This window comes from Terrapene carolina, unplaced genomic scaffold (assembly GCF_002925995.2).
Source record: "Terrapene carolina triunguis isolate 2854851 unplaced genomic scaffold, T_m_triunguis-2.0 Scaffold136, whole genome shotgun sequence".
Classification (NCBI taxonomy): domain Eukaryota; kingdom Metazoa; phylum Chordata; order Testudines; family Emydidae; genus Terrapene; species Terrapene triunguis.
The window spans coordinates 3,715,976-3,739,093 of NW_020664487.1; the positions used below are offsets into that span (position 1 = coordinate 3,715,976).

At 45.3% G+C, this 23,118-nt stretch overlaps 1 protein-coding gene across 1 annotated transcript in view; it reads left to right on the plus strand.

The window, feature by feature from the left end:
• Positions 1-7,233: 7,233 nt before the first annotated feature.
• SCARB2 (scavenger receptor class B member 2) overlaps positions 7,234-23,118 on the plus strand; it is a 35,984-nt gene continuing 20,099 nt past the window's right edge. The window contains exons 1-3 of the mRNA XM_026653254.2: positions 7,234-7,596; positions 14,776-14,933; positions 18,899-19,046. Of these exons, the coding sequence (XP_026509039.1) occupies positions 7,480-7,596; positions 14,776-14,933; positions 18,899-19,046 (423 nt within the window). The 5' untranslated portion in view covers positions 7,234-7,479. The remainder of the gene's footprint in view (positions 7,597-14,775; positions 14,934-18,898; positions 19,047-23,118) is intronic.

A 23,118-nucleotide genomic window follows, 5' to 3' on the forward strand; every position in this document is an offset into this window, starting at 1 on the left:
ATGTGCTGAGACTACCTCTGAGCCCGTTTTCCCTGGCAGCTTGGGATTTCAGTGCCCTGTCTGGTTTGAGCCAGACACGCTAGCCTGCTGCAAACACAGACCCAGGTCTGAACAACGTCCCCCCAAAAGCTGCAGGCTCAACTGAAAACAGCTTAAGAAGTGTTCCTGTCTCCAGCACTCAGATGCCCAGCTCCCAATGGGGTCCAAGCCCCAAATAAATCTGTTTTACCCTGTATAAAGCTTATACAGGATAAACTCATAAATTGTTCACCCTCTATAACACTGATAGAGAGATGTGCACAGCTGTTTGTCCCCCCCGACCCCAGGTATTAATACATACTCTGGGTTAATTAATAAGTAAAAAGTGATTTTATTAAATACAGAAAGTAGGATTTAAGTGGTTCCAAGTAATAACAGACAGAACAAAGTGAATTACCCAGCAAAATAAAATAAAACACGCAAGTCTAAGCCTAGTACAGTAAGAAAACTGAATACAGATAAAATCTCACCCTCAGATGTTTCAATAAGCTTCTATCACAGACTGGACGCCTTCCTAGTCTGGGAACAATCCTTTCCCCTGGTACAGCCCTTGTTCCAGCTCAGTTGGTAGCTAGGGGATTTCTCATGATTGCAGCCCCCTTTGTTCTGTTCCACCCCCTTATATATCTTTTGCACGAGGCGGGGATCTTTTGTCTCTCTCTGGATTCCCACCCCTCCTTCTAAATGGAAAAGCACCAGGTTTAAGATGGATTTCAGTTCCAGGTGACATGGTCACATGTCCTGTGAGACCCCAAGCCTTCATTCCTCCCAGCCTGACTCACAGGAAGGCCTGCAAGCAAACAGAGCCATCCGCAGTCAATTGTCCTGGTTGATGGGAGCCATCAAAATTCCAGACCACCATTAATGGTCCACACTTTGCATAATTACAATAGGCCCTCAGAGCTATATTTCATATTTCTAATTTCAGATACAAGAATGATACATACATACAAATAGGATGACCACACTCAGTAGATTATAAGCTTTGTAATGATACCTTACAAGAGACCTTTTGCTTGAAGCATATTCCAGTTATATTATATTCACACTCATTAGCATATTTTCAAAAAATCATATAGAGTGCAACGTCACAACTATTACATATTCTGTCTGAGAGTTTGATTATAGTTGTGCAGTTTGCTAGATGATTACAAAGAGATTCATTCTAACAGGAGTTGTCTTGCAAGTATGGAGGAAGGGAGACCATAAGCTCAGATAGCATCATTCACCAATACTGAAAAGAATAATACTGGTGTCAATCCCTTTGAAGTTTACCTCTGACCATGTTGAGTTCAACGGCTCTTGTTTGGTATTTAGGAGGGAGGAATCCAGGTAGGAAACTGAAACAAAGAGCTTGGGAATGGATAAAAATGGTCACTGAGCCCCTGGGACACAAGGGAGAGAGAAATGGGGACTACTGTGAAACACACTGAACCCCAGTCCCCAGAGGTGGGGTGTCTGGAGAAGCTAGGCCTACCTGTACTTTAGGTAAGACAGATGCATGTAGACTGTTTGTTGTGTTAAAAATTCTTTTCTTGTTGTGCTTTGAAGGCCGTTTTATGTCACTGTATTCACATACTGTCCACAGCTTCCAAGGGGAAGAATTGCAGGGCTCAGACCAAGTCAGGCCTGCTGGGGAATCACAGGGATCTGTATCCTGGTTCCCAACTCTGAGAGTGGGATACTGCTAGATTCCACGCCAGGGATATGAAGGCCTACAGATGAAAATATAGAGGTCTAAATCCCAGAGGGGTTGCCCTTGACAACAAGCAGAAGAGGCTAGAGGTACAGCTGGCCCTGAACTGTGACACAGACCACCAGCAGGACCAATTTTCCAGCATCTGTCCTTCATTTGTTAAAACATACATAAAACATTTACAATGGAAAGGGTTTGCTTTATGATTAGAGTCAGGATTCCTGGCTACTTTTCTGGCTCTGCCACTGACTTGCTCGGTGATTTACTACTTTACTAGATTCTCTGCTTGACACACGCCCTTTTGACGATCTGTTGGGGCCAATTCAGAGAAGCTGCATCTCTAGTTTAGGTAAGTCATAATTTCTGATGCTTCCTTCTCAAAGATCTTCCCTGTGCATCTGATGGGAGGATTCCATCCCTGGTTTAGCTTAGCATGCACAGGGGTGCTTGGACTGCTTCAGAGTGTGGAAAGCACTTTGAGATAATGGACACCCTTTCCTCCTCCCCCCCCAAATGCTTCCACTTGGGGGCATGAGGATTGCACTTCAGATGATAAGTCACAGGTTCTACCTCCAAACTTGGAGGAGCCTCAGAAACCTGAGTGGATCACAGAGCTTGCGCAGGAGGATAGGCCTCTGTGTGGAGGCTCCATGCCTACCCACTGATTCTATGTCCCTCCTCCCTAGCAGCATGGAGACATCAGAGCCACACTACCATGGACTCCCACTGGCAACAGTTGCCTGCAGGACCCCTACTTAAAAGGATATCCCCCTGTGGGCGGGGCTCTGCAGAAAAGGTATTACAGACGCTTGCTATCTGGCCTTTTCTGGGAGATCTCAATGGGACTGAAGTGGAGGATGATATGCATTCACACTTGTCCTGCTCCCCACCCTAAGTCTCCCCAGTCCCCTCCTTCATGCAGATCCCAACCCTGCAGAGAGTCCATCACAGGCTACAATGCAGAGGACCCTGCCCTAGAGATGGCTAAGCACCATTTTGTGCATAGAGAGTGAGATTCATGCATAGAAGGGCCTGTCTGCACTTGGATATTGGCCCATTTTGCCTGAGAGAGTGACACTATCACCACCATTAGTTACTCAGTGACGCCCCAGTGCAGCAAAGTGTTTTGCTGAGGAGGGATGAGATGATTATTATTTATGATGTTTATTTTGGTAGCGCCTAGGCACCAATCCCCATTGTGCTAAGCACTGTACAAACATAGAGTAATAGACAGTCCCTGCCTCCATAGAGCTTACAATCTAAATAGACAAAACTGACAAGGGACGTACCATACAAGCAGAGAAAATAGAGGTATGGTTTGCAAACATCATGTTAGTGCCAGAATTCTTTAGGATTTGTGGGGTGGTATTTTGCTAAACAGAAAGACAAAGGAAGGGAGAGAGGATATCGAAGGGAAGTGGGTGAGAAGACCAGGGCTGGAGGGGGGAAAGGGGGGAAGTGGGAGCGGAGGGAGAAAAAAGATAGCAGGATTGTTACGATTAAGCATGTGTTTAAATGTTTTGCTGAATCAGGGCTATCATGCCTTTTCCCATTGGCAATGTCATGCTGAAAGGAAGATAAGTCTCTGCTTGTTCTGTGATTACAACATATTATGACACATTGATCTAACATTGCACCCACTGTCTTCCCACACTGTACTTCAGGTGTAGAAATTTTGTCAGTTATGTACTTTAAAAATATAATCAACAGTGAGCCGCTTCATATGTATTTTTAAAGGTGAAATAACTTTCACCAAACCAAGACTTCATATAAAGAATCTAGAAAATCTGTATGGCCAAATCGTACAGGTATACTTTCTATGGGCAGATCTTTATGGATGAGAAAAAATACTAGCACAAACAAGACTGCACAAAAAAGCCTTTCAAGGCTTGATCCCACAAATCCTCAAGCATGTGTCCAACTTTAAACATCTGAATAGTTTCATTAGCTTCAAGGGAGTTTTATTTCTTTGCAATAATAAATTAAATTTAGTCTTAAGTGATCCAGTCAAATCTCAGATTCCAATTTCCATTTCAAATGTGCTGTTACCCTCCAGAACTCCAACTGCCTCAGTGTTCCTGCCTTTCTATTGATTCTCATTGTTTCTAATGTTCAGCTAAAACAGCATTTTCTTTAATTGTATTAATACAAAAAGCTTCACCACTATGAACATCAGATTTCACAGGAGAACATTGCATTTAGCTACAAGATTCAGATTTTTTTTTTCCCGATTTTGTCTTTGATTTAGAGACTAGGGACTGATTCTCTTCTCACCCAAGGCTTGTCTACATGGCGAGTTAATGTGCAGGAAGCCAGAATATGAATCCACACATGAATCCAGCTTGTCACACACTAACTGGCCATGTGGACCCTACTCCCGCTCACTAAAAGTTCCCTGCTGTTTGAAATGGGAGTACGTCAAAGTGCACTATAGAACTTTTAGTGCAGACAGTTAGCATGTGGCAAACCTGTGCACTGTAAAGTCACATCCTGGCTTGCTCTTCACTAACACACCATGGAGACAAGCCCATACACTAGTGTGAATCAGGAGTAACTCCCCCTAAAACAGTGGAATTATCTGATGTGAAACCAGTTTAAGTGTGAGGAAAAACAGCCCTTTGAAAAATAAAGGTTTCTAGTTTGGAAACAAACTTCTGCTGCATTGCTTCAAAGGCCATTAAAACTGTGTTTAATGCAATCTCTAAAGAGGCATCTGTTCTTGAAGAATCCCCAAGAGATAATACATATGGTATAGGGGAGAATTTGTAATTCCAGTGGTTGAACTCATGAGAGTTTTCTTTCCTTGTTCCAATGTTTTATTCTGTTGTTTGCATTTTGGAACCATTATAAGAAAACAGAATTAAATCACCCCCTCAAAACTGAAATCTAATAACCTTTCACTAAATTAAACAAAGTTGCCCATAAAATCGGACACTTTTTTACTTCAGGGGGTAAACTACATTAATTGTAACTTGGTTCTTCCAATTTCCCCATACATGTTGAATGTGGTTTAGTATCTTTTAAGAAGCAGAAAAATGCATACCACAAAAATATTCCAACATTTGCTGCAATAAAGGAGGGTGCAACATTAGTAATTTAAAAGAAAAACCCACATGGTTGTAGAGAAAAGCTTGACATGTGAACCCCAAAGGATCAAAACCCAGAAGGCAAACAAAACAAAACTTTTTATTTTTTAAATCTCATGATTTATTTTTTATTTTTTTGGAGGCCTGACTTGTGATTTTTGCATCTTGTGGTTGGAAAACTAGTGCTGCTAGCGCCATTGTTCCCTGCTACAGGAAAGGAGTCCTCTTAATTGACAGGGCTCACTTTCCCCTTGGAAATCACTGGGGCCATAATGGGAGACAGCTAGATCAGTAGGCACTGCTGAAGGGAGGGAGCCTTTGCTTTCACAGGGCTCCTTACTCTCTGCAAAATAATGACATGTGAAGGTTAATTCAATACTGAGGCAATTTGTGTGTGTGTGTTGATCCTATGACAATGGGCTTTTTCCCCCCTTCTGCTCTCCCGTCTGGGGTATTGTTGTTCTTCCACTTGTTCACCGGTGAAACTTTTAAATAGCTGGATATATTGTATAGCTAATATATGCTCTAACAAAATTCCATGCGCAATAGGATCCCTGCCAATGGGAGCATTTACTGCAAGCAGTAACCATAAATTCCACATGTCCCTTTTGCTAGATTTTTTCCCCCTGGTAGATCAGGCAAATAACGGTTGAGGGTTTTGTTACTCTTGAAAAACGTATGGGCAGCTCATTGCCCTGCCAGGGCCTGCTTAGTCCTGGACACAAAGATTGTTGGTTTTGCCTTTCTGGTATAACAAACAATCAAGGATTTTCCCATGGCCTGTGTGCTCAGGAAAGGGTACTGGATAAAGTGATTTTTAGCAATGTAGGCATCTCGGCCTTCTTATGCAGTGTAGTATCAGTGCAGTGTTACACCACAGTGGTTTATTCACCAGCAACTTAATTCAGAACTTCTGATGAACAGATCTCTGCAATAACTGTATGATAAAAGGTTTAGATCCATTGGGTGCCTTCGCCAGTCTTCTCAAATTTTAGCTCTAAAGCCACAATGACTATCTTGCTGCCTAGCATTTCTCTGAAGCAAAGAGCTTCAAACAATGCTCATATGAATCAGAATCTCCATGACCCCAGGGCACACTTGTGCAGATGGCCTATAATCAAGCAGCCAACCAGGTCAAGTCTGAGGATATGTCTACACTAGAAATGCTACAGTGGCATAGCTATAGTGTAGACACTTCCTACAGCGTCAGAAGGGGTTCTTCCGTTGTAGTAAATCCACCTCTCCAAGAGGCGGTAGCTAGGTCAAGGAAAGAATTCTTCTGTTCAAGAGGTGTCTAGACCAGGGCTTGGATCAGCTTAATTACATCACATAGGGCGTGAAATTTTTCACAGCCCTTAGTGTTGGTGTCACTAGGCATAGCTACCAGGTAACTCGGGGGAGTGCTGCCTCCTCGGACCCTTTGGGCTGGCAACATTAGTGATGTAGTTAAACCGTCCTAAATGTGTTATGTGGACCAGCTCCAAGGAAGTAGCTTACAGTTCTCAGGCTCTTCATGTCCCACCTGTGCTCTGTGTGGGTACTGTACTGACACTGTCATAATCACTCAGTCCCAAGTAAGTCAAATGAAAACGAATCTTCAGAGATCCCCCCTGCCCAGAGTCATCCCAGTGCATTTTTGTCTCTCTCCATTTGATTGTATTTCATGTTCTGTTGCTGTTACTCACTCAAACTATCTCACCCTGTCAAACTGGCTCTCCCAGCACTAGAAAAACCAGTCTCCACACACGAACCCACAGATGAAATGAGCTGATTGCTATATAAATACAACCCACAGAAAAACAGATGGGAATGGCCAGCCTGATCCAGATCAGCAATCCACCTCATCCAGTGGCCAGCCCCAGCTGCTTCAGGGGGGAGAGGCAAGACCCCTTCCCAAACCGGGCATTTAGGGTGATCCGTTTTGGGGGACTTTTTCTTATACAGGCGCCTATTATCCCCCACCCCCATCCCATTTTTTCACAGTTGCTATCTCATCACCCTATGGGCATGAAACATTAAGTCTGTGGGACATAGGGGGGCCAAACAGCAAGTGTGAAAAATTGGGACAGGGGATGGGGGGTAATAGGCGTCTATATAAAAAAATCCCCACACATCAGGACTGTCCCTATACAACTGGGACATCTGGTCACCCTGGTGGGACAATGCTGCAGAGGGGAGGCCAAGGGCTGGGCATAGGGTGACCAGATGTCCCGATGTTATAGGGACAGTCCTGATATTTGGGCCTTTTTCTTATATAGGCTCCTATTACCCCCCCGACCCGATTTCCACACTTGCTGTCTCATCACCCTAGCTGGGCGGGCGGGCCTAGGGCCTGGCTGCAGGGGCCTTAGCCCTGCCCAGGTGCCCAGCCAGCGCGTCACTGCCCGGCGCCCTCGGCCCGGCCTCGCCTCCCTCCGCCCTGCCCGATTGCCCAGGAAACCGAAACTCGCAGCATCCCTCCCCGGGCAGCAGCGCCGCGCTCCCCCGGCGGGCGGCGCCTCGGTGCCCGGCCGAGCAGCACCGCCTCAGGCCGCCAGCGCGCTGGCGTAGGCGGAGAGCGGTAGCCCGGCGGCCCGGCAGCGGCAGGCTCCTCTCCGGCTCCCCAGCAGCAGCGCGGGCTGTGTGTGTGCGCGGCTCGGCCGCCCGGCGCCCCCCGCCATGAGGAAGTTCTGCCTCTCCACGGTGGGGATCCTGTCCATGACCCTGCTCATCGCCAGCGTCGCCCTGCTGGTGGCCCACGTCCTCCAGAGAGCGGTGGACCTGCAAGTGAAAGAGGTGAGCGTCCCTCCCGAGCCAGCCAGGGCAGGGGGGAGGCTTCGCTGCAAGCGCAGCCCGGACCCGGCTCCTTCGCAAGCCGCAGGCGGCCTTGGCTAGCTCGAAATATAGCGAGGGGCGCAGGGGAGAGGCCGGGGATGGCGCTTGATGGCTTCCCTCGAGGCCTGGGTAATCCTAGGCAAAGCATCACTGGAGTCCAGGCAGGGTGGGGAGCAGTGCCATGAAATCAGGCTCGGGGGGAGAGCTAGAGAGGTTGCCCCTGAGCTGCAACGAGAAGGCTCAGAATAAATGTATTTTAAATAAGGCTGATTTTACATGTCCTGTTGCAATGCAGCAAAAATCCTTTGAGACTGGCAAGGGCTGCCTTTAAAACAACCATCCTTTGTTAATAAGCCTCCCCCCTTCCCGGGGAAGCCTACTGTGAGATGTGTGATTTTAAAATAGTGTGAAATGTAATCAGATGCAAGTAGCTTTAATGACTGTAATTAAGGGACACACTCCAAAGCAGCAGTAAGTAAGTGGTGAAAAGCATATAAAGCTTTAAGTACCTGCTGTCTTACAGTTCATCTTATACCAGGGGTCGGCAACCTTTCAGAAGTGGTGTGCCGAGTCTTCATTTATTCACTCTAATTTAAGGTTTTGCGTGCCAGTAATACATTTTAACCTTTTTAGAAGGTCTCTTTCTAGAAGTCTATAATATATAACTAAAGTATTGTTGTATGTAAAGTAAATAAGGTTTTAAAAATGTTTAAGAAGCTTCATTTAAAATTAAATTAAAATGCAGAGCCCCCCCGGACCAGTGGCCAGGACCCGGGCAGTGTGAGTGCCACTGAAAATCATAGGTGCCATAGGTTGCCTACCCCTGTTTTATACGATCCTAGTGACATTTATCTTGAATAATTCTGTCTTCATGTTTGCTGATAAATTTCTCTCAACTTTTCCTGACTTTTGTATGGATCAGTGCTTTATTTGTTGTCAGGCTAGGATAGCCACGGCAAATCATTAAAATATATTCAGTATTTTTAAACCTCATAACACGTGGCTATCAATTTTTAAAAGCATTTAAAATTAATTCCTGGGTGTTATTTAGCATAGTTTTTTTTTTTAAGCCATTTGTTCTCCCCTCCTATCTGCCCTTTGTTTCTGAATGGTTGTTGTCCAGAGTTTCTAGCCTGGAGTCAAGATGGGTCAATTCGATTAGCATTAATGGTTACTTTTAAAAAATGGTTATAGTAGGAATCATCATTTACTGATATCAGCCCTAACAGTAAGTGCACACTCTTCATGCCAATCATTAATAATATTTGGTTATAATACAGTGCTATTCAATTCTAGATCACAAAGCAGGGTGAGTGTCCTCATCCCCACTTTTCAGCTGGGGAAGCTGAGGTGCAGAAAGATGAAATGATTTGGCCATGTCCATACAGCAGTGGCAGAGCAGGGATTAGAAATCAGGTCTTCTGAAGCTCAGACCAGGCTGCCAAGCACTGCGTGGTACTGTTGTTGTAGCGTTGACAAAGGGCTTGTCTAAACGCAGAAGCTGCACTGGTTTAACTTAAAATCAGTTTAGTTAAGCCTGTCTACTTGTGGGTGAGGACTCTCTTCAGTCTGTTTAAAATTGATTCTCTGAGTTTAGCTTGACCCTGTAAATTTACCAATGCAAGCTAAATGGATATAAGACGGGTTGAGACTGATATAGGAGAGTTCACATGCAAAGTTGCACCGGTATAAGACTCACACAAAAATAGTGCAACTTTGCGTGTAGACCAGGCCATAGTCTCCTAGCATAAAGGGTTAATGGTGGGGCGGAAGAAGGAGAAAATCTGGCTAGTCCTTGTGCAGCACACAGCAAGGAGTGCAAGTGAAACTGTGAGTGGAGGGTAAGCTTAGACACAAGTAAAGTTTCAAATTTTCAAAAGCACCTAAGTGACTGGTGCACCTAAGTCCCATTGACTTTCAGTGAGAATTAGGGATCTAAGTCACAGAGGAACTTTTGAAAATTATGACTGTATTCCTTTGCACTAAGTAGAAGTTGGTTGCACCACCACTGTATGTATGCTCACTCTGACTTCAAAGGGTGTGAGGTACAACAGAGCTTGGGATGGAGAATGGGAGTGTCTGTGACAGACATGGGCTTATGTGTGATTGTCCTCATGCTGGTGAAGCCCTTAGCTACATTCTCTTCTTTGGCCTTACTCCTGTTATTAGGTAAGAATAAATTAGTACTGGCGCAATGGTGCTCTCGCTACTGTTGGATTGGGTTCCCTTGTGCTCCTCTTGCTCATCACTTTTTACTTTGTACTTATACACACCTGCGCTATGCAGGGTCAGGTACTCTCTCTCCGCTTACCTAATGCACCCCTCCTGGTCGGATCCAGGTGCCACATGCAGAAACCGAAGAAAAGCCCCCAAAGATTGTGCTCGCTATCACTCCATTGACTCTGCTGTTTACTTAGTGGGGTTGTTCATACTTGTTTGCATGCTAGGAAAAAGCGTCTGGCTATATGATGTAGTCAGTGATATTTTAGGACATCATGTGCAAACGGATGAATCTTGCATTGCATTTGAAATGTGGCAAGATTTGGGCTTTCCCCAGTCCCGGATGGGGGAGTTCCACAGTTCAGAGTCTGTGCCAAAATCCCTCAGCTCCAAGCTCTCAAGAGTTTTATTCTGGTCTCCGGCAGCTGCAACAACTCCATCTGCTCACAGCCGTTGAGGTAGGTTGCAGGGGGAGAGGCTGTCTTTGTGACAGATGAACCCTAATCCATTGAGGGCCTTACAGCAAAACTGGAATTGCAGCCAGGTATGATGATATGCTATGATGGGCAGTCATCAGTCTGAATTGTGTAGTAGGAGGAATGGCCAGACCTAGGACAATCACTGTAGGCTAGCCTGGGGGTGATGAAGCTGTGGATCACTATACTTATCTCATAGAGCTGGAAGGGACCCTGAAAGATCATCGAGTCCAGCCCCCTGCCTTCACTAGCAGGACCAAGTACTGATTTTTGCCCCAGATCCCTCAAGGATTGAACTCATAACCCTGGGTTTAGCAGGCCAATGCTCAAACCACTGAGCTATCCCTCTCCCCCTGTGCAGATAACATGCAGGCATATAAGACTGAATGACCAGTTTAAATGTTACTTTAGAAGTGAGTATTCCCTAGGAGATGGGGAAAATATACCTAGACTTGAGTCAAGGAGTCCTACTCAGAGTGGTTGAAGAAGTTTACTCTGCTGTTCAGTTGTACTCAAACCAGGAGTGTGGGCATCTTGAAAAATCAGAATGAAACCTTGCAGGAGGGGAACATAATTATTCCCAGGTGTTACAACTTCTTAGGATCTTTGGCATGCCTATGGGGAAACAATGAATATTTAATCCACTAGCATGAATTCTAAGGAAGGACCAGTGGGGCTCTGCATGGGTGCAGGAGTCCACCTGCATGGAATGAGTTGCAGGATCAGGGCCTAAGACATCAGGACCTACAGGAAACAGGATGTCAGAAATACTGGGAGTTCCCATGGAATTAAAAAATAACTCCCCAAAACATTTCTAAAATAATGTTTTCGTAATACATGTGGCATATTCAGAATACATGATTTGAAATCCTTTTATGAAAAGCACCCTGTAACTCCTGTGTATTACTATGGTTATGCTGTGGTGTGCTACATGACATGATGGGCCAGATATCCCCTCTCAGGGCGTTTGCCACAGACTCTACATCCTCCATCTCTAGATGTCCACTCCCACCTCCTTTATATCCACAAAGGATAGAAATCCACTCGCTTTGGTGAATCAGCAGAACCCATTTAATTTAGCATTCCTTTGCAGGACCAACATCTCTCAGTGGAGGGGTTTTCCATGCAAACACTGCAGCCTGTTACAGGCCTTTAATCCTTTGTCCCAGATATCAGTGGATGTGCCTAACTCCCGTTGGTATCAGTGGGAGTTAGGTGCCCAAATACTTTGGAGGATCTGGGCCAGCTTGCTTTCCCACTCAGAAATCTTGCGGCCATCCCAAGCTCATTCTATCAATTTAACCACTCAAAAATAAAAATGTAAGTGGAAAGGAAACAGAAACTGAGGCTGGGAGACCCAGAATGCGTCTGAGAAACAAATGGTGTTGATTATGGTGTCATAATTCAAAATGATCTGGACAAATTGGAGAAATGGTCTGAGTTAAACAGGATGAAGTTTAACAAAGACAAATGCAAAGTGCTCCACTTAGGAAGAAAAAATCAGTTTCACACATACAGAATGGGAAGAGACTGTCTAGGAAGGAGTACGGCAGAAAGGGATCTAGGGGTTATAGTGGACCACAAGCTAAATATGAGTCAACAGTGTGATGCTGTTGCAAAAAAAGCAAACATGATTCTGGGATGTATTAACAGGTGTGTTGTGAGCAAGACACGAGAAGTCATTCTTCCGCTCTACTCTGCTCTGGTTAGGCCTCAGCTGGAGTATTGTGTCCAGTTCTGGGCACCGCATTTCAAGAAAGATGTGGAGAAATTGGAAAGGGTCCAGAGAAGAGCAACAAGAATGATTAAAGGTCTTGAGAACATGACCTATGAAGGAAGGCTGAAAGAATTGGGTTTGTTTAGTTTGGAAAAGAGAAGACTGAGAGGGGACATGATAGCAGTTTTCAGGTATCTAAAAGGGTGTCATAAGGAGGAGGGAGAAAACTTGTTCACCTTAGCCTCTGAGGATAGAACAAGAAGCAATGGGCTTAAACTGCAGCAAGGGAGGTCTAGGTTGGACATTAGGAAAAAGTTCCTAACTGTCAGGGTGGTTAAACACTGGAATAAATTGCCTAGGGAGGTTGTGGAATCTCCATCTCTGGAGATATTTAAGAGTAGGTTAGATAAATGTCTATCAGGGATGGTCTAGACAGTATTTGGTCCTGCCATGCGGGCAGGGGACTGGACTCGATGACCTCTCGAGGTCCCTTCCAGTCCTAGAATCTATGAATCTATGAATCTATGAAATTAAGATCCTATAAGCACCAACCAAGAATTGGCAGTTCTCCAGGCCTTTCTGCTTTTGAGCTTGTGTTTACAATATTTAATGTGATTTCCCAGAAAAATAAAAGGAGCGAATGGAGATGTGATCCATTTAGTTGCAGATTATTTCCCCCTCTTCTGCCTCCTGGTGATGTAGCATTGAAGATATGGTTTTCTTTGTGCCTTTTTCTTAAATAGTTTAACTTAGTGGGTCAGATTTATCTCTGCATTGACTTTAGTGGAGCTGAAACCATTTTCCCCAATATTGATTTATTTTCTCTTTTTATAGCACTGCTGCATTACAGCTGTAATGTCATTTTCAAAACAAAATGAGCACGTTTGGAATGAGACTTATATATCATGTTTCTAGAGGAAATGTAAAAAGGTGGCATTCTGACACCGACCCCGCAATTATAGATGAATTGCCGATACAATAGTTAAGTGATTCTACAATAACAGGGATTTATGGACATTCTTATATAGACTTCTATAGAATACAAGATGAGCTGATAGCAGATGGATTTGTGTGCATTTTTTTGTTAGAAAAATCTTTAATGGGGGTGGGAAAGGAACCCAGGCCCAGCCAGGGATTTTGCTAAAACAGCTGTTAAGTCCTGGTCCACATAAATGTGAGGACCCTCAGTAACTTGCAGGCTTGGAGCCTGAGACTAAGTGCTCATGCCAGTCTGACCTAAAACAAATGTCACACGCTGCAGAGTCAAAACTTCACCCCTTTGCTGGAATTGGGTTTATTAGCAAAGAAATTAACAATAACGCAAAGCTCAGCTTCTCTCCTAGTCTGAGCACTCCTAGGGTGCCTGCCTCAGGGCTGTTTGCCACAGACTCTGCATCCTCCATCTCTAGATGGCCACTCCCACCTCTATATTCGCAGAGAATAGAAATCCAGTTGCCTGGGTGAATCAGCAGAACCCATTTAATTTAGCATTCCCTGGCAGGATCAACATCGCTCGGGGGGAGGTTCCATGTAAACACTGCCGGCCTGTTACACGTCCTTAATCCTTTGTCCCTATTTTTACTAGTGCAATGCAGTCGTCGGAAATTGTTCTAGTTAGAAAACTAAAAACAAAGGGTTTGAAAACCCCCAGTGCAGCTAGCTGTTTCCGTTCCTGCTTCCCCGCCTCCTGCTCCCGGTTTCTATGAATTAGAGAACCCAGGACCCCAGGGTGCATACTGGTGGGATCCTGTCAGGTTATACTTGGTCATTTATAACAGGATAAAGCTTAAAGCATGTCACTATGGTATAACTACATCTGACTTGTAATAAGATGACAGTCAAAGACAAACCTCCCTCAGTTTATGTAAATTCTGAGTTGTATTTATATGTATACAGATGGTTACATTCACCTCTGTGCAACACTCTATTCCCCACTTAAGCATAATGGTCCCAATCCTGATCTTACTGAAGCTAATGCAACAAGGAATTTACAGTCTAAGGCCTTGATTTTCAGAGGGGCTGAGAAATGCCTAAGGGGTTAAGAAGTGTGGAGGGGTGCATTTCACCCAGAATTAATATAGGGACAGATTCTGATACCCTGACTCTGGTTTAGTAGAATCTTACGCTGGAAGAAATCTCTTGTGGAGTAAGGCCCAGATCCTCAAAGTTATATAGGTGCCTGAATACCTTTGAGGATCCAGGCCTAAATGATAATTCACTGTGAGTAAGGGTGTCAGAATCTGGCCCAAAGTGGTATTCAAGAGGGACCTACTACTTGAGGACAATAAGGTCCTTTATTTCAGTAATATTTTAAAAGATTTCTGTGCCCCAAATAAAACCAAATGGAGGGGGTGAAGCTGTTCTCTCACCGAGGCACAGGTGTTGCTGTACCTCAGTAGCCAGTATTGGCTGGTATGGACATAGTTCATTGTGCTGTGGCTGGTAAGTCTACATGCCAGGGAATTTAAGACACAAACGTTTGAGGGAAATAGAATGAGAATTTCTGCAGCTCTAGGCCCCGGCCTTGCGAAGTCTAATGCACACGTTTGATTTCAGTGGGGCTACTCGTGCTTAAAGTTAAGCCCATAGAGAAGTATTTGCAGGGCCCAGGGCCGCCTCAGCCTCAGTCCAAGGGCAACTCACGAGTCCGTTTCTTCTCTCTCCTACAGCGAATCTTCACAGAATGCCCAGCAACCGTGTGATTTTCTTTTTTTTTTTGTTGTGTAGGGAACAGTACTAAAGAATGGTACAGAAGCCTTTGACCTCTGGGAAGACCCTCCTCCACCAGTCTACATGCAGTTCTACTTTTTTAATGTGACCAATCCTCTAGAAGTGGTCAGTGGAGATACCCCTTTTGTGGAAGAAATAGGGCCGTACACCTACAGGTAAGTCTATATTGCTTACTGTATTTGCAAAAATAAAACTTGGGAGGGTTGGGGCAACCATGACAGGTTTCTTAGCCAAAAAAACCCAGTTGATATGTTATGTGCTGGAGAGTTTACTCAAGGGAGGCAGGATGTTCTAGTGGCTAAGGCACTGGACTGGGACTTGGGAATCCTGGGTTTAATTCATTGCTCAGCTCCGGATTTCCTGTGTATGACTCTGGACGAGTCACTTAATCTACCTTGTGCATCAGGAGCGGGTCTGGACCACGGTTGTGACCCAGGGCCAGGAGCGGGACCGCATTGGGGCCGGGAATCAAGAGCCGAGCCGGGAGCCGGGGCCTAAGGCTGAGGTCAGGGCCAGCGCGGAGCTGGAAGCAGAGTGGGGCTGCTGGCTGTTCTAGGCCCCTCCGTGCCCCCCTGAACGTTCCTCTGCCCCACAGTTTGGGGACCATTGGGTGAAAGGAAATTAGGCCCCTAGTGTTTGAAGGGATGCTAGAGAATTGAAGGGAGAGCCTGGTTTGTTAATGTTTCACAGCCACGTTGATCTTTGCACACGCCTTTATTACCCATGTTATTTCTCTCCCTCTGCCTTTCTCCTTCCACACCTCAGCATCCTCGTTCTCTCACTGCCTCTCCTGCTATTCTCTCATCTTCCTTTCCCCTCCTGCAGTCTCTGCCTCTCCTCCCTCCTTATTTCATCACGGTGGCCAATCTGGTTCCTTCCATATATTCTCCCTCCAGCCCTTCTGGCTCCCATCCCAGTGCATTGGAAGCTTTGCTCATACAGCACCCATGCCGCTGGGAACCACTGCTGCAGCATCTCTGTGTGAAGTGTTCTGGCAGAGCGTGGCACTTACAACTAATCAGAGCGCTCTCCTGTGTATCAGACAGATAAACAGGGCTCTAGTTTTTGTAGAGCCCTATGTGAAGTGACACAGAGTCCCCCACCTCCTGGTACTCATGACACATGCCTGGGTGCCACCTTCCTGTCATCCTTCTCAGGCTGTAATTCCCTCCCCGCCACATAGCCTTCGCCAACACATATTTGTGAGACTGCACAAGCTAGAAAGCCAGCAGGTAGAACTGAGTGGAAACCTTCTGACTGGGGAAAGGGTCCTGCGAGAATTCAGTCTTTGCCAAGGCCCACTGGCCCCAGAGTCAGTTGGGATGGAAGACGGAGGATCAGGTGTATGCATGTGGAGAAACACAGCATGAATGGCTAGTGTGTAGATCCCCTGGCAAGAGCTCTCCCATGACATGTAATTTTGCAGTCAGTGTGCAGGAGGCGGGGCTGGGTGGTGCAGGCTCAGTCTCAGTTACTTGTGTGTATGATGTGGGTAAGCCAGGGCTGCACATTTCAAAGGTCTGTGCTTCACACACACTCTCTCTCTCTCTCTCTCTCTCTGTCTCTCTCTCTTTTGTTTGGTTTGCCCTATTTTGACTTGTCTGTACAGGATAGGGTCTGTCTGATACAGAAACACTGGAAGCCGAAGATCTATTTTCCAACAGATTGATTGGCATTTCCAGGGCTGTGGGTTGCTGACAGCACCAGCTGTGTCACGTGGGGGCCATTGTAGACTGCTCCCCACTGGGACGGAGGAGAAATATCAAGCTGCTTGCTCGGGCCACAAGCCAGCAAAGCACAGAAGTGCATGCTTCTCTTTAAACACATGAGTGCTTAAACCATGCTTAAAGCTAAGCCTGCGCTTGTGTTTTTGTGGGGGCAGTGCAGGCTGGCTTGATAGTGGACATGTTCTGAAATTGGGCAGAGGGAGAACAGTGTTGTGACTGACGTAAACAAGATTGGACAATACTGAAGGGCTATTTGTAAACTCAGCATGCTGGACAGATGACGTAGCTTTAAACAAATCATGTTTTTGATTCACAGACTGTAAACCCAGTAAACACAGGGACATTCAATAGGACTGTTGTAATTGCAGAGATGGGCATAAGCTGCAAAATTCAGATCTAGCTAGAGCCAAAAATAGTATTAGTGAATGTCTCTCTAGTCACCTGAAACCATATTTACTGGTTTTACAGGATGGAGATCAAAGGAGTAATTTATTGTAAAGCACAGCCTGCTCATCTGTCCAAACTTGCTGAGGTGGGAAACGCTCTTTAATTTTGTCTGGTTTTGCCATATTGAAGATTTTCCTCTTTAATCTTTGCGACTCAACCCTTGGAATCCTGAGGGGTGAGTTTTATTTTCTCCTCCAAGCCTTTAAGGAGTGGGAGATTTCTCAGACTGATTATGACAGAAATTGGGAGCCCTCTACAAGTTCTTCTGCCTCTCCCCTCCAATTCAAGTCCTGGCTTCCAGGGGTGATTATTCCGTGATAGTCTGTTGCCAAGTCAAATGGGAAGAGTTGCCAACTCAAAATGTTCCCAAATAGTGAGGATGCTGAAGTGTGGTGGATCTGTCATGTATAAACATTTGGGACAGGGGGAATGGCTGGTTTCTAACTGGAATATTTTCCATGGAACATAAGCATCTCTCTAAACAGCTTAGAGGTTGAACCAGTATCCTGAAAGAAAAAAAAATTAAATGCAAATATAGCTGTATGTTCGTGTGTGTGGATTAGAATGCTCTGAAGATTCTTGTATGCACTGTTGTTGTACCTGTATCGCCCCCAGGATATTGGAGAGACAAAGTGGGTGAGGTAATATCTTTTATTGGAACAACGTCTGTTGGTGAGAGAGACGAGCTTATACAGAGCTCTTCTTGACCTGAACAAAAGCTCTGTGTAAGCTGGAAAGCTTGTCTCTCTCACCAACAGATGTTGGTCCAATAAAAGATATGACCTCACCCACCTTGTCTTTCTGAAGATTCTTGTGCAGTTGGCATAGAACATGGGAGTTGAAATGTATGAAATACAGCATTGATTATGTTTGCTCAGGAAGAAACCCTTGTAAAAGGCAACATATGATCCTTTTAACTCAGGAGCTGGTGTGGAGTTAGTGAGATGTAACCAAATTCTTACACAGCTATAAAGAAATGCTGGCAAAGCATGTACCCTGACATTTATATCTTCCTCTTCTGCTTTTGTTTTGCAACAGTTCTAGGCACAGTTAATTTGGGAATTGGGCGAGCCAGCTCTGCAGAACTTCGTATATATTGTTTGTGAAATGTGGTGGCTGCTAAAGTTTGTAAAAGGGTGGGGCATACGTTTCAAAGTATTGAAAACTGGAACTCTGATCAGATCAGCTGGCAGCATTCCACCCCTATGCGTTAGGCTAGTTTATGAGCAATCCTGGGACATCTGCTGCTTGGGATGGTAAACAGTATTATAGAGGTGAAATCCTGGCCCCACTGAAGTCAGTGGAAAAAATCCAGTGGACTTCAGTGGGGCCGGTGTTTCACCTGGCGTATTCAAGAACCTAGGGTGAAATTCATCCCTGTGCAGAGAGCAGCATAAGGCCTTGTCCACAGTCTTGTCTCACATAAGCCTATAGGACCTGATCTAAAGTGCACTGAAGTCAATGGAAAGACTCCCCTGTTGGTGTCAATTGGTCTTGGATCCGGGTGATGAGGCTTAAGCAGAGCATACACCTTGCACTGGCCTTCTGCACAGGAGGCGTGAATTTTGCCCACAGTGAAGAGGCAAAACTATAGTTTTCAATCCATATTTCATGTGCAGAACCTTAGATTGGGCCTTTAAATCTTTTTGTGTGGTCTTGGGCTATAATCTTTCTTTTTTTCCCATTGTCATTTATAAAGCAAAAAAGTATACATCACTAGATTGCATTAAGAAGATTGGGGGGTGAACAGGATTTTAAAAAGTGCTCAGCATTGATCTAACTCTGCCCCCTTTGGATCCAAAGGGATCCAGACTTCAGTGAGAGCAGAGTTAGACCAGTGCTGAGAGGGTGGGATTTTCACAAGCATTCTCTTTATGCACTTAAAGCAGGAGTTCTGTAGTCATAATAAATATTATTTGTACCATTGCAAATTTTCTGTCTCCCAGAGAGTACAGGCCAAGAGTGAATGTTCATATTTTGGACAATGGCACCAGAGTCTCTTCTATGAACCCAAAGACCTATGTATTTGAACCAGAGAAGTCTGTTGGAGACCCTGAAGTTGATCTGATCAGGACAGTAAATATTCCTGCAGTGGTGAGTTCTGTTGTATTTATGTCTGGAATATTACTGGCATGTGGCTACAACTTGTACTTATATGCATGGTATTTCTCATCTTCAAAGCGTTTTGTTAATTGCCAACTCATTTCTTCTTATGACGACTTCTTGAGATAGGTAAGAATTATCCCCATTAATGGATGGGGAACTGGCGACAGAGAGGTTAAAAGGCCATTGAGGCAGACCGTGTCAGAACAGAGATTGGAAATCAGGCATTCCTGGATCCCAACCCTCTGCTCAGACCACTGGACCATACCGCTCTCAGTCCTTTCATAGGCTCTACTGTCTCATTTTAAAGGATGCATTACCCCATTTAAAAAAAAAGGAACTTGATCTCTGAAGTCCTCAGATACTCTTAAATGTGAACTGAGTCTGATTCTCCATCGCCCTGCACTTTGTGTAGTCATGTCCACCTGTTCAAATACATGTAAAATGATCCCAGATCACAGTAGTAGCATTTTACACCCACTTTGCACTGATATAATTGACTGCACAAGGTGCAGGGTAACAGAATCAGGTCCATTATCTGACTCCGTTCTACAGCTCTTGGCTATACCCATAAAGGCAGGACTTATACTAAAGAAATACGCAAAAGCCAGATATAGTGGTTAATATTTTAATGTTTTTTTGACTAAAGGTTATGTGTTACAAGAATATTGTTTCTTGTCACTGTGACAGATAGGGCAATTTCCTGTAATATCTTTGAAAGACCTTATTTTATTATGTTTATGTATAAGTGTGGGCTGGGATTGCATATAAGTTACCTCTCTAAGGAGGAGATGTGACAAATGCAAGACCTGGGAATACCAGAGACTATTGAAAATGTGCCAGACAAGTATGGACTTTTCGGACAATATGTGTTAAGTGGATTTCCTGGGGAATCCATAGGAAGAGTTTAATGCAGATCCCCTGCTCTGGTTATGCAAAACCACAGCCTTTTGAAGCTATGCCCTGAGCAGAGGGTCATTGTCTGCTGATTGCCTGTTACAGAAGGCCAAGGTCAAAGCCCAAGCTATATAAAGAAGCGGCTGATACGCCCAGTCTGTTGTCGTTCTGGATCTAAGACAGATGAACTTGTAATCACGGGGAAGCCCGGTTGTGGGTTTTGACCAGAGCTCTAGGTTGGATTGGGGGTGACCTCTGCTAAGCTTTTTAGCATGCGCGTAGGTTCTTTTATGGTTCTAATGTGTTTTCTCTGTAATGCTTTTACCTTAAGAATAAATGTGCTTGCTTAGAAGGAGCTGTGTGGTAACTTACAGTACTCCGGGCAATACTCTGGTCATAGCCCTTGGAGAGAAAGCCAAGTGCAGGTGCTGGCCTGTTAGGCAGTCTGGCTTGCTGGGGTATCACAGTGTAAGGTAGGGAGCTGTGTAGCCTGGAAAATCCGCAACAGGTTAAAGATGGAAACAAACCTCTAGAGACAGAATATGGCTCTGCAGAGAGCCATGACTTATAATTTGTTGTGTGCAGTGTTGTTGTAGCCATGTTAGTCCCAGGACATTAGAGAGACCAGGTGAGTGAAGTAATATCTTTTATTGGATCAACTTCTGTAGACCTAGTGCTGTCTACACCAAAGATTAGGTTGGTGTAACTGCATTGCTCGGGGGTGGATTTTTCACATCCCTGAGCGATGTAGTTATACTGACCTAATTTCCTAGTGTAGACCGTGCCTAAGCTCGAAAGCTTGTCTCTCTCACCAGCAGAAGTCAGTCCAATAAGAGATATTACCTCACCCACCTTGTCTCTAATATCCTGGGACCAATGCGGGTACAACAACCCTGCAAACAACAAATGATAAGTTGTGGCTCCCAGCTTGATCGGGCACCAGCTCCATCTTGTGGCTGTCTGCAGAGCCATATTCAAAGGCTTGTTTCAATCTTTAACCTGGTGGGCTACGTTTTGAAGAAGATGAGGTGGAGTTGCACACCTAGAACTATTCAGTGTGCACATAAGGGGGTGCTCAGTTGCAGTGTAGGCACCTGAACATTTAACGCGTGACAACGATGTTAATGAAACAATGTCATGGCCAGCTTCTCTTAGCTGAAACCAGCCATAACAGATCTTTGGGGTCCTCTCTAACACAATTGATACTGCGTGAGTCTGCTATCCAGTCCCTATTTGTGTAGTCCTAGAGTGCATACTCAGGCAAAAATTCCTATTGACCTCAATAGTAGTTTTGCATGAGTAAGGACTGCAAAATCAAGCATTTTTTCAATGTCAGCTATTCAAGACAAAGGGTGCTGTCTCCCTGACCCACCTGCAATAGATTTAACAGAGTGGCATGCAATCTAAAAATTGCACTTTTAGACTCAACCATACTAATAATCTCTTGTAACTCTGTTGCTTGTTTTTATTTGTGGTTCAGTTTGCAGTTAAGGTGGTGAGGGGTTGGCATTAAAAAAAAATGGTTAAAAATAAGATTTGAGGGTTTTGACGTTTCCTCCTTGTTTTTTATGTAAAAATCAATTATTTTATGTGGAAGCTGATAATTTCTCCAAAGAGCTAACAAACCAACAACCCTCAAGTGAGTTAATTTGCATTAGCAGTTGGACTTTCAGCTCGTGTGCCAGAATGTAACTTCATTAGGTTTGACACTAATTCACAATACAGGGCAGGGGACTTGGGTGACTGCTAGCAGCAGAAGCTCAGGCAGCAGTTTTGTTGTGGTGGAGTTGGATGCTCAATGATTAGGGCCCTACCAAATTCAGGGTCCATTATGGTCAATTTCACAGCCATAGGGTTTGAAAATTGGTAAATTTCACGTTTTCAGATGTTTAAATCTGAAATTTCACAATGTTGTAACCATGGGGGTCCTGACCCAAAAGGGGATTGTGGGCAGGTCGCAAGCCTGTTGTAGGGGGGTCATGGGATTGCCACCCTCACTTCTCTGCTGCCTTCAGAGCTGGATTCTGAAGGCAGCAACCGCAGAACTTCCTGCAGCCTCAGGAGGTTCCCGGAGTTGGAGGTGAGGTCTGATTTCCCTTTTCCCCCTCCCCCACCGAGCAGCTGTGCAGGGGATGGACAAATCCTGTCCCTCCCCAGCCCAGCTGGAGGTAGGAGCCTCCTTTGCTGGGGTGCTCCTAGGAACAAGGTGACCTCGGATTTCATGGGGAAGGGCTTATTTCACAGTCCGTGACGCGTTTTTCATTGCCGTGAAATTGGTAGGGTCCTATCAATGATCATTTGAAGACACTGATACATCAGTGTAAAACATACTGCTGCAGAGCTCAGTGTAGACACTCATTACAGCGACAGGAGGGGTTCTCCCATTGCTGTAGTTAATTCACCTCCCTGAGAGTGGTAGCTAGGTCCACAGAAGAATTCTTCTATCAACCTAGAGATGTCTACACCGGGGGTTAGGCTGGCTTAACTACATCACTCAGGGGTGTGGATTTTTCACATTCACGAGTGACGTAGCTGGGTCGACATAACTTTTCAGTGTTGACCAGCCCAGAACCTTTAGTTTAGAAGCTGGCTATCTGATGGCCAGCACTGAATATCTGAGCTACTGGCTAGTCAGGGCACAACATTATTTGCCAACTGCACAAGGGTTCAGAGGGGGATCAGGGCTGGGGCAGGGGGTTGGGGCACGGGAGGGGGTCAGGGGTGTAGGCTCCGGGCAGTGCTTACCTCAAGGAGCGGAGGCATGGCCAGGCGGCTCTGCGCGCTGCCCTGTCCGCAGGCGTCGCCCCTACAACTCCCATTGGCTGTGGTTCCCGGCCAGTGGGAGTTGCGGGGGCAGCGTGCGGAGCCCCCTGACTGCACCTATGCGTAGGAGCCGGAGGGAGGACATGCCGCTGCTTCCGGGAGCCACGCAGAATGGGGCAAGCCCCAGACCCCGCTCCCCGGCTGGAGCTTGAGGGCCGGATTAAAATGTCTGGAGGGTCGGATGTGGCCCCCGGGCCGTAGTTTGCCCACCCCTGATCTAGACATACCATTTAAGAACTCTGAGGCTTTCTGTGGTTAACAGTACCCCTGCTTGGGGCTAGCTTAATACCAGAACTAGTTTACAACAACCCAGAGTTCCAAAGCGCATACCAACAACACAAAG